The 18,284-nt window shown below is 38.2% G+C and overlaps 1 protein-coding gene across 8 annotated transcripts in view; it reads right to left on the bottom strand.

Moving 5' to 3' along the window:
• Positions 1–13,691: 13,691 nt before the first annotated feature.
• LOC134228091 (rho GTPase-activating protein Graf) overlaps positions 13,692–18,284 on the bottom strand; it is a 215,222-nt gene continuing 210,629 nt past the window's right edge. For 7 of the 8 annotated variants that reach the window (XM_062709866.1, XM_062709865.1, XM_062709870.1 and 4 more), the window contains one exon: positions 13,692–17,954. In XM_062709866.1, coding sequence (XP_062565850.1) covers positions 17,863–17,954 — 92 coding nt within the window. In that variant the 3' untranslated portion in view covers positions 13,692–17,862. The remainder of the gene's footprint in view (positions 17,955–18,284) is intronic. The other variant, XR_009983833.1, reaches the window with a different exon arrangement.

Below are 18,284 nucleotides of genomic sequence, written 5' to 3'. Positions count from 1 at the left end.
CGTGAGGTGATCCAAAGGTGGCGGCAGCACTACGAAGAACACCTGAATGGCGATGTGGCAGACGAAGATGGCGGTATGGTGATGGACCTGGGAGAACGCGCGCAGGACATAATTTTCCCGGCTCCGGATCTCCAGGAAATCCAGGAGGAGATTGGCCGGCTGAAGAACAACAAAGCCCCTGGGGTTGACCAACTACCAGGAGAGCTATTTAAACACGGTGGTGAGGCACTGGCTAGAGCGCTGCACTGGGTCATTACCAAGATTTGGGAGGAGGAAGTTTTGCCGCAGGAGTGGATGGAAGGTGTCGTGTGTCCCATCTACAAAAAGGGCGATAAGCTGGATAGTAGCAACTACCGCGCAATCACATTGCTGAACGCCGCCTACAAGATACTCTCCCAAATTTTATACCGTCGACTAACACCAACTGCAAGGGAGTTCGTGGGGCAGTACCAGGCGGGTTTTATGGGCGAACGCTCCACCACGGACCAGGTGTTCGCCATTCGCCAAGTACTGCAGAAATGCCGCGAATACAACGTGCCCACACATCATCTATTTATCGACTTTAAAGCCGCATATGATACAATCGATCGGGACCAGCTATGGCAGCTAATGCACGAACACGGTTTTCCGGATAAACTGATACGGTTGATCAAGGCGACGATGGATCGGGTGATGTGCGTAGTTCGAGTTTCAGGGGCATTCTCGAGTCCCTTCGAAACTCGCAGAGGGTTACGGCAAGGTGATGGTCTTTCGTGTTTGCTATTCAACATCGCTTTGGAAGGGTTAATACGAAGAGCAGGGATTAACACGAGTGGTACAATTTTCAATAAGTCCGTCCAGCTATTTGGCTTCGCCGACGACATAGATAGTATGGCACGTAACTTTGAGAAGATGGAGGAAGCCTACCTCAGACTGAAGAGGAAGCTAAGCGGATCGGACTAATCATCAACACGTCGAAGACGAAGTACATGATAGGAAGAGGTTCAAGAGAAGACAATGTGAGCCACCCACCGCGAGTTTGCATCGGTGGTGACGAAATCGAGGTGGTAGAAGAATTTGTGTACTTGAGCTCACTGGTGACTGCCGAAAATGACACCAGCAGAGAAATTCGGAGACGCATAGTGGCTGGAAATCGTACGTACTTTGGACTCCGCAAGACGCTCCGATCGAATAGAGTTCGCCGCCGTACCAAACTGACAATCTACAAAACGCTCATTAGACCGGTAGTCCTCTACGGACACGAGACCTGGACGATGCTCGTGGAGGACCAACGCGCACATTGAGTTTTCGAAAGGAAAGTGCTGCGTACCATCTATGGTGGGGTGCAGATGGCGGACGGTACGTGGAGGAGGCGAATGAACCACGAATTGCATCAGCTGTTGGGAGAACCATCCATCGTTCACACCGCGAAAATCGGACGACTGCGATGGGCCGGGCACGTAGCCAGAATGTCGGACAGTAACCCGGTGAAAATGGTTCTCGACAACGATCCGACGGGCACAAGAAGGCGAGGTGCGCAGCGGGCAAGGTGGATCGATCAGGTGGAAGATGACTTGCGGACCCTCCGTAGACTGCGTGGTTGGCGACGTGTAGCCATGGACCGAGCCGAATGGAGGAGACTCTTATATACCACACAGGCCACTTCGGCCTTAGTCTGAATAAATAATAATAATGTTATTTTAAATTGAAATAAATTTAAACTGTGCTTGCTTGTAAAAATCAATCAAATTTAATTGAATATAGAATGTTTATTCGTTTGATAGAGTTAGCTGCAATTTTACACGTCGTTGAATTTTCAAAATTATTTGCTGTGCAGTTCTTTTCCACAACAATACAACAGAACCATAACCTTCTGGTTAATAATTCTCTCTGAAAAATATCTCTATTTTTTTACACGGTAAATGAAAATTACATTTTTGAAATATCCACAGCTCTTGACTTTTGTAACAAGATTTTTTGACATGTCCCGTTTTGGAAGTGCGTTTGTCCTGTTTTTTCACCGAAATGATCTGGTCAGCCTAAACAGAAGAATAGATACCAGAAAACCCAAGTTTTGGTGGACTGATACCATGGACCAGGCATAACAAGAAAAAAGCGAAACGGACATACGACAAGATAAGTTTTGAATGGATCACCACAAGGAGATGTATTTTGGCCGATGTTGTTCAACAGCTACACAGCAGCTATACTAAAGCGAACAGATTACGGGCGTTGAAGAAGTTGAAATTAATAAGTATTTAAATAAAGAATCAATAAAAAAAACAAGAATTTACTCACTTTAGATTGAAGCAGTTGACCCTCGGAATAATCCACGGTAAATATAAAGGGAGAGGCAGAATATGGACCGATGCATCGAAGGATGAACATAATTGCGGAATTGGAATATACTTCGAAGGAAGTCGAAAACGTGAACATTATCGTCTACGCCATGACACCAGTATAACGTTAGCAGAACTCACAGCTATTTGTGTGACTTTAAAAATAGTTGAGGAAGAACAGCTTACGTACCATGTTCTGTTCAAAGACTCAAGATCGTCCTGACAAATACTTGAAAACGCAATTGACCAAGGAGTAGGTGAAACTATGGTTGCAGAAATATTGCGAATAGCAAACCGCTGGGGAGATACAATTCAGTGGGTTCCAAGCTATATTCAGATTACGAGCAATGACGCTATGAAACTTAGGTCAGCTTAACGCACAGGTCATTCACAAATATGTTGAACAGCAGTCGACTCATTAAGATAACGAAACACAACCTAGTGGTGAGGTGACTGCTAAAAATTACCGTGGCCTGCCCTATTTCCGCGCATTGTCTAATACCGTGGATTTTATCCAATTTGATGAATATAGAGGTACCGTGACCTGCCCTAATTCCGCGCATCGCCTTATACCGTGGTTTTCATAAAAAATCAGAACCTGGCTATCATCGACATCTTTTTTTTTACCAAATGAATATTTTACCAAATAATGTGATGTCCATGATAGCCAGGTTCTGATTTTGAGCTTGAGCTTGAGCTTGATGACCGCACAATTCGTAGTTGCTACTCCGTGATTGATCAGAAGAATCGAAATTGCACAGGGAACCAATAGTTGGGGCTTGGGATTAGCTTCCAACCTCAATGTGCACAGTTCGAGAGTTCACCAAATCAAGGATCAATAACGGCGCCGGCCACGTCCTTACGGTCATCTGGGAAGGGAAGGAATGTTGGTGTGACAGCCGTTGTTACTAGAGACCGAGATCACCTCTGCATCTCCACAGTTGCCACAGGAGGAAGTTTTGTTAGTGGGACGGGGTAAGTAATTGCATGGATCAGGATTCACCTTGGTAAGTGATGCGATACGTGGAAGATTTAGGAAAAATATGAACTATATTTATGATATGTAATAAACATATACCGCCGGAAATAATTGATATACTTATGCATGATTTTCATATATTTTCATCATGCTTTAGAATCGAAATATTGACACGCAGTTACTCGATCTAAGCAAAATTCCAGTTTTCAACTCGAACTTTCGATGCTTGAGTGAATTGTATACATCTCACTAGATTTTTACCTCCGAATCTTGAAATAATTATAAAGACACCACTTTTTTATATGGAGCTCCCTACAACAGATCCGTACTTATAATTATTTCCAACAAAAACGTTTATAAGCAGAATATATGCATAAATGTAACTTTCATTGAATAATAATTTAAGTCATTTTAGTTCTGCTGGCAAAAAATTATCCCAACCGAATCGCTAAGAATCAACCACCAAACATGGCCATTTTATATAGAAATCGAGCCTTATACTTATTTCCACCAGTGTATGCTACGTAGAGCCATTGAATTATTATTTAATTACTTTATTCAGAGCCATTGGAGAGAGAGAATTAGTTCTTTATAAAATTTACTCGCTGTTTGCACATTACGAAATATTCTTTTTTGTCAAAAAAAAAACCAAAACAAAAAAAAATATTCAATATAGGGTAGAATACGGCATTGGCAGGGTGCGACGGTTGTTGGCACCCTCAACAATATTTGCGTTTTCCAGCAAACATACACTATTTATGAACATAATTATGATTCAATCACACAATTTCATGTCTAAGCTTTCATTTGACTAAGTTGTTTGTGTAAAAGTAGCAAGATCTGATGTGTTAATCACCGAAACAAATTTGCACGTACGAAATCCTTGCTATTATTGCATTGCCAAAGAAAGCAGCGCACGAAAAGCAAACTGTTACTTACTTTTTTGGATCGCCTGTTTCTCCTCTTTATTGCGTATGACACGACAAATTGAGTACGTTAACTACTTTTTACACTTTATCAACACTTGATTATCACCACAAAGAGCAAATTTATGCAATATTTGCTCTATGTTTCACTAAATAAAATCGGGACTGTTCGTTTTCTTTGACAGCAGCACACTTCGGAATAGAGCGAGAGAATGTGTTTGTGAGCATATCAAACACACGCTAAAAGATACCACGCACAATTCTATGTGATTTTATTTAAGCAAAAATACAAACAAAATATCCGGCGATGGCATTTAGTTAAAAAAAAATGTTAAAATACAAATGCTTCTTCAGATTTGTACGCAGACCATGAATTATATCAAAAGTGATAGCCACACCATAGTATTTTAACCCTTATGTGGCTGACAGAACCGTTTTCCATTTGCAACTTCAATACTTTCCAAGCTCTTAAAAACAATCATAACCATTCCCGTTCCTACATAGCGTATTTCAACCATAAATAATTGCCTACTTTTAGGGTATTATCTATTATTCAACTGTGAAACGTAGTGTAAGAATGGGGTGGCTCCAGCGGCTGGATAGGACAGTGCTGCCCATTATTCATATATGAAGACTCACTAGATCATGGTTTCCCAAACTGTGGGTCCCGACCCCCAGGGGGGTCGCGATCGGATTGTTGGTGGGTCGCGTAGAACAAATATTAATTGCAGCTCGAATACCTAACCTTTTGATCATTTTTTTCAGGAACATAATTTCAAGTTAGATATTCATCACCACGCTATTTTAGAAAACATTTACGCCTAAAAGCTGTCCCCTTAATGAAGTAAAATAAAAACATTTTGACAAACAATATCATGTTTGTCATTTTTTGCATTTATACATGAAGGGTAACGTGAATATTTATGTAAAACTTGCCGAAACAGATAACATTCTGATTCAATGAATGCTTAATACTACTTGGTAAAATGCGTTTTTTCATAGGTGGGTCGCGAGACATATAGAATTTTGCTAGGTGGGTCGCATACCCAAAAGTTTGGGAAGCTCTGCACTAGATGGAATATATTGTTAATATACTATACAACCAGAACCGACGAGCTTCGTTTCACCTAACATTGATTAATTATATATTTTTTACATTATTTAAAAAACGATTAAGTATTCGAAATTTGCAAAATTTGATTCCATTTTTTGGATTAATTTTCGATTAAAGCAGAAATTTGTATTTCATTTGTATGGGAGCCCCCCTTCCAGAAGAGGAGGGGTCTAATACCATCATAAGAACCTTCATCGTTCCCAAAAACCTCTACATACAAATGTTCATGACGTTTTCTAGTCTACAAGGGCAGACAGACAAAAATTCATTCTTATGTGTAGAGATTTGGTTTTACGTAGTTTACGTCGAGCGGTCGTGTCTTGTACACAACCACCATGATTTTTTTGATGAAACAAACATATCATGTAAGGACCGCAACAAGCAAGTTGTATATTTGAAACTGGTTGATAGACTTTTGCTTACGACTCTAAGGCATTACAAAAGACAAAAGATGTAAATCTTGGCAGCGGACAAAAACCATTTAAGTTCCCTTCTCCAAAATGGCCAACATTATTCAAATAGGTCGAAAATGGTAAAAGTTATGATAATATCAATATCTGGGTACACGGGTACCCTATCTGCCATTCACGTCTGTTTTTTGTTGGCCGCATAAGGGTTAAATTTGCTTTACAATGTGTTTAAATGCTTTTGCCTATATGTCTACATCACATAAAATTGATGTTTTGTTTTAAGCCAATTTGATAAACAATAAAGTTTGTTCCAAAATTGAGTAAAGCGAGATGAGCGTGCGGCCGATAATTATGAATGAATTTTACTACTGGAGGATATAAACAACCAGCATTTGGCACCAATACATTACCAGTTTTCTACTTCCATGTCTAGTTGCTAAAGAGAGCAAACTCATTGCTAATAATAGAAATTGCTATGCCAATAGAAGAAACGTTGACCTGTTACTTTATATTAAATTTACTGAGTTTGTGGTAAAAGCTGTTATATTTAGTGAACACCAATCATCAAAGAAAGAGCATACAAATGTATACCAGTTGAACTATACCTGGGTTTTAGTGTATTTATTCATTATTTTTATCATTCTATTTGGCGAATGTCTTAGACTGCCAAGAATAGGTATTTTCCCCTATATGAAGTATGCATGAAATGATCGAAATGTTGAAAAAAAAATGAGAAACGCCAGGTTTTGTCAGTAGACCTACACGCTTCGATACATCCATTGAAAAGCAACTGCATCACTGAGATCGTTTGAAGAAAGCTCCATCGAAAATTCTGGAATAAGCAAATCTTATTACAGTGCAGTTATGGCAATATGATATTCGCTGTTCCCAGGGTAGCTATTGTAACCATACATGAGGGAAGGATAAGCTCAATATTAAGTTCAAATGCTTGAAAACTCCAACTCCCCTATGTCCGCAAGCATCCCTCCAACACTCCAAGAATCCAGGAGTACTGGCAGAACAACAAGCTACCCGGCGGCGATTCAGGGGCCACGCAAATGCAATCTAGGGGTATATGGGAACCTGCATGGGAAAACACTAAAATCAGTTAAAGCTCTCCTACAACTCAAAGTAAAATCATAACGAACTTAAACATACAACCTCAGAATCCACCCGGCATCTGTTACCGTATTCGATAACAATCAAGCCAACTCACTTACGCGGTCGCAGTATTGTTAACTTTATTACTAATAATATTAGAAAACGAATTGTTAAACTTCGCATGTAGTCCCCCCCCTCCCAAATAAAAATAAATGAATGGGGAAACAGAAATAAACGTGTAAAAAAATACTAACGCTACATGACGGACATCCCTGATGGTAAGGCGAATGGTTCGCTGGCAACACCAAATCCGGGGCGAAAAACGAGATAAAAAAAGGTGAAGAAGGAGTGGAGAAAAATCGAGGAGAAAGTGTGATAACTCGGAAGGTAGCAGACGTATCTACGACGAGCAGCTGGAAAAAAAAAGGAAAAGTGAAGAACGCATGGTGAAAGACCAGAAGAACGGTTTTAGAAAGTTTGGAGGAAAAGGTGTAGCCGGTGTCCAAAGTCGGAAAGCTGTAGCAAACCGCGCTCGCCGAGAGGCCTGGTAGCAATTGTGGCATTTTTGGTCGATCTGCCGTTCCTCGGCCCCCGTGTGTGTGTGTGAGCGACCCCGCATTTACTCTTGCTCCATTGGTCGCCATCGGGAATCCGATCTCCAGCGTGGTCGCATTATACGAACTCTGTGCCCCGGGACAGCTAGCCCCGTTTTCGATCTCCTGCCCCTCGCGGAAGCGGCCAGAAGTCGGTTCTAGATTTATCCTTCCTCGGCACCCATGTGCGTTCGAACCCGCACCCACTACATCTCTACCGGGTGCCATCAGGAATCAGAATTTCAACAGGACCGCTTTAAGGCGAAATCGGTGCTCACGGACCGCTGCCACCCGACCTCGATACCCTGCCTCTGTGGGAAGCCGGCGGGAAGCATTTCAAGTACGGGAACTAGTCAAGTACATCGCCCCCTCATCGTGTTCAACCCACGCCACCTTCGGTGTTACGAGTCACCCCGACCTGGATTCGTCGTTCGGGCATCCGGCCTACAACTCGGATGCGGTAATCCTTGCCCAAGGACATCTAAAATTGATCGCCGTCCATCTCCGGAAGCCTGAGGCATCTCGGATATTAACGATTAATTAACGGTTAACGGAGCGACTACTCGATCTAGAGTTGAGAATAGGAATGACTTTATTTTCATTTGGAACTTAAGAAGTAAGTTTGAACATAACAGAAAATAGGAAGAAGGCTGATGGTTTAAGACAATAATGAAAGAACGACGCGCTAGCATTGTTTGGTAAACTGTTTGGGTCTTGCATATGCGTGTTATTTATTGCGCGCATATGGAAGCACTTTAAGAAGGTTATGGAAATAAGGAAAAGGTTTCGTTACTGACTGCATGTTTGAAAAGTAAGGGATTTGGTTGTAGGTTTCTGTGTCACGCTGAGTAAGTGTTTAATTTATGACGGTAAGACTGGATTGTATCATCATGCGGGTCAAGAAATATTGAAACAAGGTTTTTGGGAGAACTGTACTACGACAAGCCGGCGGGGTACCCCTCTACGCAGCTGTACAAGCCCAGACCTGGTTCTCGTCAAGGTCTACAGCGACTGCAAGCCCAGCTTAGGTATGTTCCGAAAAACTCTCCCTCTCGCCTATCAACTATGGGCCCCAACTGCATCGATCGGCCGCACCGGTTACTAATCTCACCCTAACACTAACATGAAAAATAATAAATAAGTAAAATGTACCTCAACTCTTTCAATTATGCAAAACTGTCCTTCCGCATGTAAGTTCGTTGGCCCTATTTCTACATTGTTACGTCCGCTTCGATTTGTTTTAAGTGTCCTCCTAGCAGGCCCATAGCCGGCCCTGAGAAGTAAGTCCCGAGGTGAGCTAGTTTGGGACGTGTGGACGTCCGCTGCCCAGACGTAGGGACGTCACTGGTAGTTTCACATCCCGGGTAGAAGAAAACAGCAAAATAATATCAAATTTTACTATTAATATATGAATAACTAAATAGCAAAATATGCTATTAATTTGTTTGATATAGTTGCTAAAATGGCAAAAATAATAACAGACATTGCTCTAGCAAATAACTCATTTTGCTATTATAATAACAAACCAATAGCAAAATATTTGAAGAAAAGGAAATATCAAAATCAGTTATTATTGGTATGTGGAGAATGCAAATGATAAATAAATAACAAACTTTGCTATGATTGCAAAATGTGTTCTTCATTTGTTGTTCTGCTCCTTCTTACAATAACATATAAATAACTTATTTTACTATTATAACAAAATTTGTTGTTGGAATGTTATTTTATGTTATTTATGAATAACGTAAGAATAACTAAATCTGATATCATAGCAAAATTTGTTATTATTATGTTATTTGTTTGTTATTCACCTCTACCCGGGATCGGCATAAACGAACCCAGTGGATAACCTATTGGCCCTGAGTCGATTCACGTTTTTACTGACAGTGTAAAATGGATAAATTGGTACAATTGGCCTCAATTTAGCAGTGGCAAATCAACTCAAAACAAGTGAGCCTCCTGTTCCGCCCTTACATATAGAAACATCAACTGCTTCCCATACAAATCTTCGCACAAACACAAATCGCCTTCGCGTTACCCCAGAATCGTCCCTTCCGGAACTCCGCCTGTTCCCAAGTTAACAAAAAGATGCTGACAAACTCACCGTTGCCAGAGCCACCAAACATTTCCGAAACTTGAGCCTTCCCACTCCATACAAATTACAAATACCGTGAAGTACCCTAATTTTGCGCACTTAAGATCTGACAAAGTTAAAACGTTCATTGAAAAACATGTAGTGGCCATTTGGGAACATTTGCTACTGCATCACGTAGTAGAAGGATTCTAAGTTCTCAAAAAAATGTTACTTGCAAACTTTGCTGCAATTAAAAAAAAATTGCGGTATGAATCTGAGACCGTTGTATGCTCTTTATTTCGCGCATGAAAATAGGATAGTTCCTAATTTCACGTAAAAATGTTCCTAACTTCGCTTATGTTTGGAATTGAATATCGTTATTGGTTTGATGAAATATAATCAGTTGACCAACAGAAGCATGCATCCATTGTTCTAAATAAGCAGATAACGGTATCAGACAGCCGTCAGTAACCCATTCATTACCCTAGAAACACATTTCAGTCCGATCTGGTCACAGAGACTCATATCATATGAGTCATATGTGACTTGTTTTGATTGTATATAGGACACATAAACTGCTATGAGACATGTGTGTTACTCGGGTAGTCGAAATGGTATGCCCCAATATTTCGATCCTCTGGAGCTTTGCTTAGATTTTACTTCATGAATTTTAGTTGACACAAGTCATAATTCCTAATATATCGTTTTATATATAAACCGTATTTTAGGACAAAAAAAGGCATTGTATGAGCAATGCTTTGCTGGTGTATTAAAAAGTTTCAATTTTAGAGACATCATGTATGAAAGTCTTAAATTCAGCTATCTCTTACATAGGACATCTTCAAATATGTGTTTCATATTTATAAGACATCTTCAATATTTTATACATTATCGAACAAGCTGCTGTAGTTTTATCCTCGATTTATGTTTAGCATCATTTTACACATCGAAATTGATAGCTATTGCAGGCACTAATCTATAAGATTTTTCAAGTCAACATTAGTAGATGTCGGTGGTTATCCGCCTGAAAATTAGATAAAAAGCGTATGGGAATGAACTCTTCGGGATCTATTCAGTGTAAAACTGTCCTGTGCATTATATTGCTTTTGTTTCATTAGAATGTTGCAAATTAAACTACGCAACAACAATAAACGAAATTAGGCACCCTAATTACTCTCATATGCCTAATTTCGCGCACAAAGCGAAAGTCTAAATAAACACAAAATATATAAAATTTCACACTTTTCAATAGTAATGACGAATAAACATATCCAACAGACCATAATGGGTACAAATATTTCCAAAAAAATTGCCACTTTTGTACAGTAAAATCATTTGTTTACTTGGGTCATGTTCTTCGTCTCTGTGCTAAGCACAAGCAAATATGGCGGTCGATAGGAGGACCAAATTGAAATAATTTTATTTGGTGTACTAAACCAAGTTTGTTTTTCAAATTCTTTCGTGAAAAACATTTAACAACAATGTAATCCTCCAGATTTTTCAATTTTGACTGATACCTAAAAATTGAAAAAAAAAAAAAGATTTTGTAATGCGCGAAGTTAGGGCGCGCGCGAAATTAGGGCACATGACGGTGCGTACAAAAAAATTGGGCAAACGATTCTTTAATGCCTGCTGTTTAAGGTCACTCCTGACGAAATCCAAGTTTAAAAGTGCTCGCGTTTTCGGGGACACACCACTCGATACAGAAGCAACGCACAACTGTCATTTTTATTATTTCACGCATGCTGCGACGCAGCAAAGCTAAATCAACAAAATGACAGTTGTGCGCCGCCTCTGAATCGAGTGGTGTGCCCCCGAAAACGCGAGCACTTTGGAACTTGGATTCCGTCAGGAGTGACCTTAAAGCAAAACGAATAAAAATGAGAAACTGATCTTAATGGTTCTCATTCAACTCGAACACCATGCACAAGGAACACTTCGGTCTTTTTATGTTAATTATTAAACCACCAAAGAAACTAGATTTATTACGCGTGTTTAAATTTTTATTCATTTACGTTTTAATTATCAAATAATTATAAGTACGTAGGGGAACAGACGGCTTTGGCAGGTTTTGTTTCTATTATTGGCAGGGGGGTTTTTGTCGAACGAATTTTATGAAATTTGGCCACAATATTCTTCGATATGCAAAGAATGTTTGGGCCGAATTTGAGCATACTCAGTCACAAAAAAAAACCCTGCCAATAATAGAACAAAACCTGCCAAAGCCGTCATTACCCCTATTACAAAAATCCGATAAAAATGACGGAAGCAAGACAGAGGCAAAATAATCGCGAGCGCGGCACACTTCGATCTCCATGATAGCCAGGTTCTGATTTTTATGAAAACCACGGTATTAGGCGATGCGCGGAATTAGGGCAGGTCACGGTACTGTCTGTCATACACATCACATTACTTGGTGAAGTGCACAAATAGGGTATCTGTTCCATTATTAATAGCATGCTCCTATATCAATAACATTCGTAGGCAAGTTAACAGGCAAACAGGCAAGTTAGGCTGAATTTTTTGTTATCCGGCGTGCTCACTGCTGAAAAAAAATCACAAAAATGAGAAATAAAACAATTTGCGCACCAATTCTTTGTTTTCGAATGGTATTGATTTGTGTACATGGTATGAATTCAAGGAGCAGTTCCCCTATATAGCAGAAAATATTAGTAAATAATTATTGTGGATATTTATAACGATTCTATGACACTGCCCCGAATGTCACTAACCCGAACGCCAGTACCCCGAAAGGCTATTGCCCCGAATAACCCGTTACCCCGAATGGTCACTACCCCTAATTATCATTACCCCGAATGACCATTACCCCGAATTCGCCAAAAAATAAAATAAAAAATATGTACTCACTTACTTTATTAGATTGCGTTTCAATAATGAAGTTGAAAATAGAAACTGTTCAGTCAAAAGAAGCATATTCAAAATAATTAAAGTATGAGTCTTATTCCGGGCTACCGCGTTGGAAGCAAAAATTTACTTTTTCATTTCATTCTGGACAAATGCGTGCTTTTAAAGAAGGAGGCATTCACTCTTTTGTATTACATATTCCGGGCAAGTGCGTGCTTTAAAAGAAGGAAGCACTAGTTTTAAAGAAGGAAGCATTATTCCGGAGAAGCGGATGCTTTAAAAGAAGGTGTCATTTACACTTTCGCATTAGTTCGGGCAAATGTGTGCTTTAAAAGGAGGAGACGTTCACTGTTTCGCATTAAAAGGCCCACACATAGAATTCGTTTGCGTTGCGAGACATGCGCAAAACGTAACGCAAACGTACCCCATGTGCCGGACTCTTTATTCTGGGCTTGCACGTGTTTTAAGGGGTGTCATTTACTCTTCCAACTTATTCCGGGCAGATGCGTGTGAGAAATATATTCTTTCGCATTATTCCAGGCAAGCGCGTGCTTTCAAAGAAGGTGTCATTCATTATCTTTCCTTTTTCCGGGCAGATGCTGTGTGGTACTAGATGATGAGGCATTCAATCCCTTGCATTATTCTGGGCAAGCATGCTTTACAAGAAGGTGACATTTACTCTCTAATCCTATTCCGGGCAAGTGCATTAATATTATTTCTTGCTGAAGATATTTATATCCGTTTCATAGACAGGACATGTATTAAAGTAGAAGAAATAATTGCTTATTCTGAAAGTCACATCACGTTTTCACAAACTTCTCGTGAAGCCATACTGGCTTTCATTCTCTCCGCTGGTCTCTATATAACCACCGTCTCTGGCAAGGTCTCTGGAATTCGCATTATCCCGAGCTCAGATATTAGGATAATTGTTAGCATATGAAAAAGTAATAATTAAAATTATTGCGTAATATATTTAAATGATTTTCGGGGTAATGGCTATTCTGGGTAGTGGGGTATTCTGGGTAGTGGAATATTCGGGGTAGTGACCTTTCGGGGTACTGGCGTTCGGGGTAGTGACATTCGGGGCAGTAACATTCGGGTTAGTGTCATAGAACCATTTATAACATAAACTAGACGCAAAAAAATGTGATAATGTATTTTATTCCTTCAGGTACGCGAAGTACCAATGGTACGCTTTACCCAGCATTTGCCGTGCCTATGTATACAGAGATGATAAGTGCGAGACTTTTTCATTCTCTTTTGGATTCAATCCCTGGTTGTGGTACATCACTAGCTAGCATGAAAGAAAAGTTGTATTATTTGCAGATTTTATTTTGTCTTTGACTGTTCTTTCACATACCGAGGAATCGTTTATCGAGATACTTGTATAAATAAAATAATACATATACATCTTTCAATGTACTCTCTATGTTACGGTGTAGTCGTAAAAGATTTTACAAATGACTATAAAAAGCATAAAATTAAATAACAATATATATTTTACACGTTAAATCCTAGATTCACAAGAATGATTGGCTTTACAATGTGCTTAAAACTATAACCAAATCAGAAAAAAAGCAACTCGGTTCCAGCTGCTAGAAGTCTATTTTCCGTTGTTATTATAATACTTGGCTACTGAAAGTTTGTTTAACTCTAATCTTTTCGATCAGGAGTCTTCAGACGCAATGTTAAAGTGTCTCCGGGTTTACGGTTGTTAGTAATAATGTGCTCCAAAAGAACTAAAACTCAACAAGACTAAACATAATCATCTAAATTATTCAACTTAATATGTACACAATGATAACTAAACCGATGGTAAAACATGGAGAAGCGAGGAAATCACGGAGCAATTAAAACAATTTTAAATATGGTTCTACTAGGTCCAATTCTTCTTTAATAATTTGCGTGACTCTATCACAGGCTTTTTAGTAAATAGAGAAGTGAAACGAAGGATAAAATTTTAAATTTCTTGCATCTGAAATAAAATTATAAGAAATTGTAATCTAAGGAGCTTTTTGTTCTATCTTAAAATAAAGGAATGCTTTTTTTCAATTAATTTTTTAAACAATTGTGTGTAATCGAGATGAAATTTACAGAAACGAAAAGTCAAAATTTCATTTAAAATGAAATTTATTTGTACGTTATATGGCAACATATGATTGGAATAGAATTCTGATTTGTATCTTTACTAAAAAAGGCAATATGTAATTTATTCGTTTCTTTTTTACAAAATTACCTATTTGAAGTCAATTAGTTTGATAATAAAAAAAACTTTATCAAAATGTGAGCTTTTCAACTCATGGAAAACAAAATACTACCGTTAGAAAGTTTAATATTGGTTCAAGGTTATCTGCTAGCGTCACTTATCCATTGTTTTTTTTGCTGTGGTTCATTTTCTAGAGTTTTTGCTTAATATGTCTTCTTTTTTACACTTATAACACTAAACTTAATGCTAGAAGTTTATTTCTTCTGGTGTCATTGTTTTCACATTTTTTGCCCTTCCTTCTCATTACCTTTCGTTCCAGAAGTCATCTACTGAGAATGTATCACTCCACGAACGAGCGCTATGCTAGTTGTATGATTGGAATGCGTTTGGCAGGGAATCAATGAGGGATAAGAGGATACGATTCGCGAATGACGCAATCTCAATGGATGACGCTTTCCCGCGATTCCATTTAAATAGCATTTTATGTTATAGTTAATTTACATATATTACACCTATTCAGAAATGTACCTTAGATTATGTCTTCGTGGTATTGGGGGCGTGTTACTCGCGTGTTTGGTCTACGATGAGAGTCTATTTGACAGTGCATTTTGTGTCTGGTTGGATGTACTCGTGATCAGTTCTTTCGGAGTTCAATCAAATTCAAAAGCATGATTCAATCTAACAAATTCTACTTTACTTGGATTCCTAATAAAAGAAATGGATGCTTTCCAAATTCGCACAAAAATTCCATGTCTAATTTTCTTTTAGAAATAAGTTTAATAATTTAATAATGCCAGTTGTCAAGTCATATCGTGCAATTTATTTTCAAATCAGTCTCCTTTTAGATTTTCATACTTTGCAACACAAAACAAAAACATAATGCATAGTTTATAGCAAAGCGAACAAATAAAAAATATTATTACATACAAAATTTCAGAAACATTGTAGCTTGTATCAATTTATTGGATTTATTTTAATTTTTCCTTGCAAAACGAGTTTAAAAACTACGTCGGCCTTTTAATCAATTTGGAGAACTGTTATGTTAATCGGAAAAAATATGTCATTGCTTAATAACCCCTGTTCGCATAACAGTCTCATGTGAGTTTTCTCCATGTTGAGGGTTTGCTGAAGAAGTTCTCAAACTCGTCCTACATGGCGTAATACAAAACATTCTAATAAAATAATAAAAGCTGCATTTTTCTGAAACTTTGACATAGTATTCTTCGTCTGTATGCAATGCTAGGGGATTATTGATTGGATAATAGATATGTTAAATTTTCATGTAGCAGAGTATCAAAGTCTGGAATGTGACTATTATGCGAATAATTAGCAAGATAGGACAACACGAAAGGGTTTTGATTTCCAAATTTCTTGAACAAAGTATTTGATTTGATCAGAAACAGAAGGCAATACTAAATATTAAAATAGGCACGGGACTCTTATGCGAATCGGGGCAGTTAAAATGTTGTATTGCTCTTCAAGATGGCGTTAGTGCGAGAGAAATTATATAATATGAGGCTTGATTTGGACATGTGAGAGCAGCGAGCAGAAGATGTTACCATGATTCATTATAGTAATGTTTGCTTCTTCAAACCATCCGTATTCTTGATATTCCGTCATTTGTATATATAAAAATGAAATGGTCTTTGTTCGTATCCGCATAACTCGAAAACGGCTGGATGGATTTTATATATTTCCTCATGCAAAAATCACGAGTAGGGTTGAGTAAATCGTGAAAAACTAATATAAATATTCGTATGGAAATTTCGCAAGGGCAGTTCACAACGCGTATTTTTGCCTACTATGCAGTACAATGTCTGCCGACTAGTATAATATAAATATTGAAATGTTGAGATAGTAGTAACAAAACTATACCTAAAATTGTTTACGTCAGGTGAAACTATTAGAAAATTTGAAAAGAAAATATGAAAAAAATTATTAAATATGCATGTTATGAAAATTGTTAGAAATTTTTGATGACAATTTTAATTCTTTAGCCTTCTAAATTAAAGAGTCCATAAATCAAAACTCTATAAAAACAACAACAGACCTGAAGAGCAAACACAAACGTTATTTGTTAGTTAAGACTGCGGAAACTTTTGTAAACCTGTTTGTAAAAAATCATGAATCCACATGAATTAGAAACAAAAAAAAAAACGATTTAAACCAGGCGGTTGTAAATTTGGACGGTGCACAGATAACCGACTATCGGCTTTTAATACTTTACATTAGTAAAGCTCTCTCTAATAAGCATAAGAAATAATGCAATTGTTTCAGAAGATTTTGTTGATGTGTGTATGCCCATTGTGAATGAATTATTTCTTTTGTTGGGTTATTAAATGTGCTATTTAACGGTTAACCATTCATAAATTCATTTTCTGCTTGTTTTGTTTTACTATACAGAGATTTTTACTATCTCATATGAATTGGTGTTTTGTTTGTTATCGTGATCCTGCAAGTTTGTGTCATGCTGTCTTTACACACATTACACTCATCGCGGCTAGTTCATTCGATGTTGTCCATTGGAACAGCTGGGATTCCGGATTTTTAGTGCCTTTTTGTTTCGTATGAATGTTCCTTCAATCGGTTTTACCATGACGGTCCACTACTTTGATCGTTCAATTGTTTTTTTAAGTACGGAACAATGGATTAGCTAGCGATTGTTCAGAATCTGTCTACATCTAAAGTTACCACAGCGTTAAAATCAATAAAAGATTTAGCAAATTTGTGATCCTTATAGTGCCAATACTAAAAGTTTTGATAACAGCCTTGTTTTTTTATATTTTCATCCAACAATACCTTCTACAGATGTGTGTATTTTTGTTTGTCTGGTGGTAAAATGATGGAAAATGTATCCTTCGTTTATGCAATGTGTAGTCTTACTGATTTATCGCCATGCATTCAGTTGTTTGAGTAAATTCTTCAAAAATTAAAAGTACGTGAGAAAAATTCGTCGATAAAATACGTAAGAATTCTTCATAATTTGTCGGGATGGTGATTATGATATCCTGATATTTCCCTACTGGCTTAAGTAGGAGGTTTACCTGCTAGCCGTTCATACTCCACCCCCCTGGTTGGCAAGGCGAATTCGGAACCCTAGATGAATGCTGTCCACAGAGCTCTCCCGTTATGCTCATCTACAGTTAACACTTAATCGATAAACTACACAATATATGGTACGATTCTGTGCTGAACTTACAATTCGATTCTGACGATTGTAGGCTCACGTGTTTTGTTTGTTTTTGGTGGTTTAGTGGTAAGCAGCTGTCGTTCGGATTACTTTAGTACTTCTACGTAGTTTTCAGGAATCAATCCTGACTTACCGTGTAGGGTGCCCTCAAGCCAGCCCGGTTCATTGGAACGTTTTACTGCAATAGATTAACAAACAACGCAATAGATTAACAATAAAATAATATGAAAAAGCACACTATAAAAAGGTCAACCTTTTGAGTAAGATGGAACTAAAAGCATTTGAATGTGTAATTGTCAATAAAAAGTAGGCGAGGAGTTGAGTGATAAACAAACGACTAGACCCAACAGTCAACAATTTGGCGCAGCCGGTACAATTTTAGAGTGAGTATGGCATTTATTGCGTTTGTGCTTGCAACTACAAGTAAGGAAAATTCTTCTGATTCTGGTTTTGATTGCAATGATGCGTTTGGTTACGAGGCTGATTAACATTGTGATGATAAGACCGG

This window comes from Armigeres subalbatus, chromosome 3, assembly GCF_024139115.2.
Source record: "Armigeres subalbatus isolate Guangzhou_Male chromosome 3, GZ_Asu_2, whole genome shotgun sequence".
Taxonomy (NCBI): domain Eukaryota; kingdom Metazoa; phylum Arthropoda; class Insecta; order Diptera; family Culicidae; genus Armigeres; species Armigeres subalbatus.
This window is presented reverse-complemented; position numbering and strand designations above follow the sequence as displayed.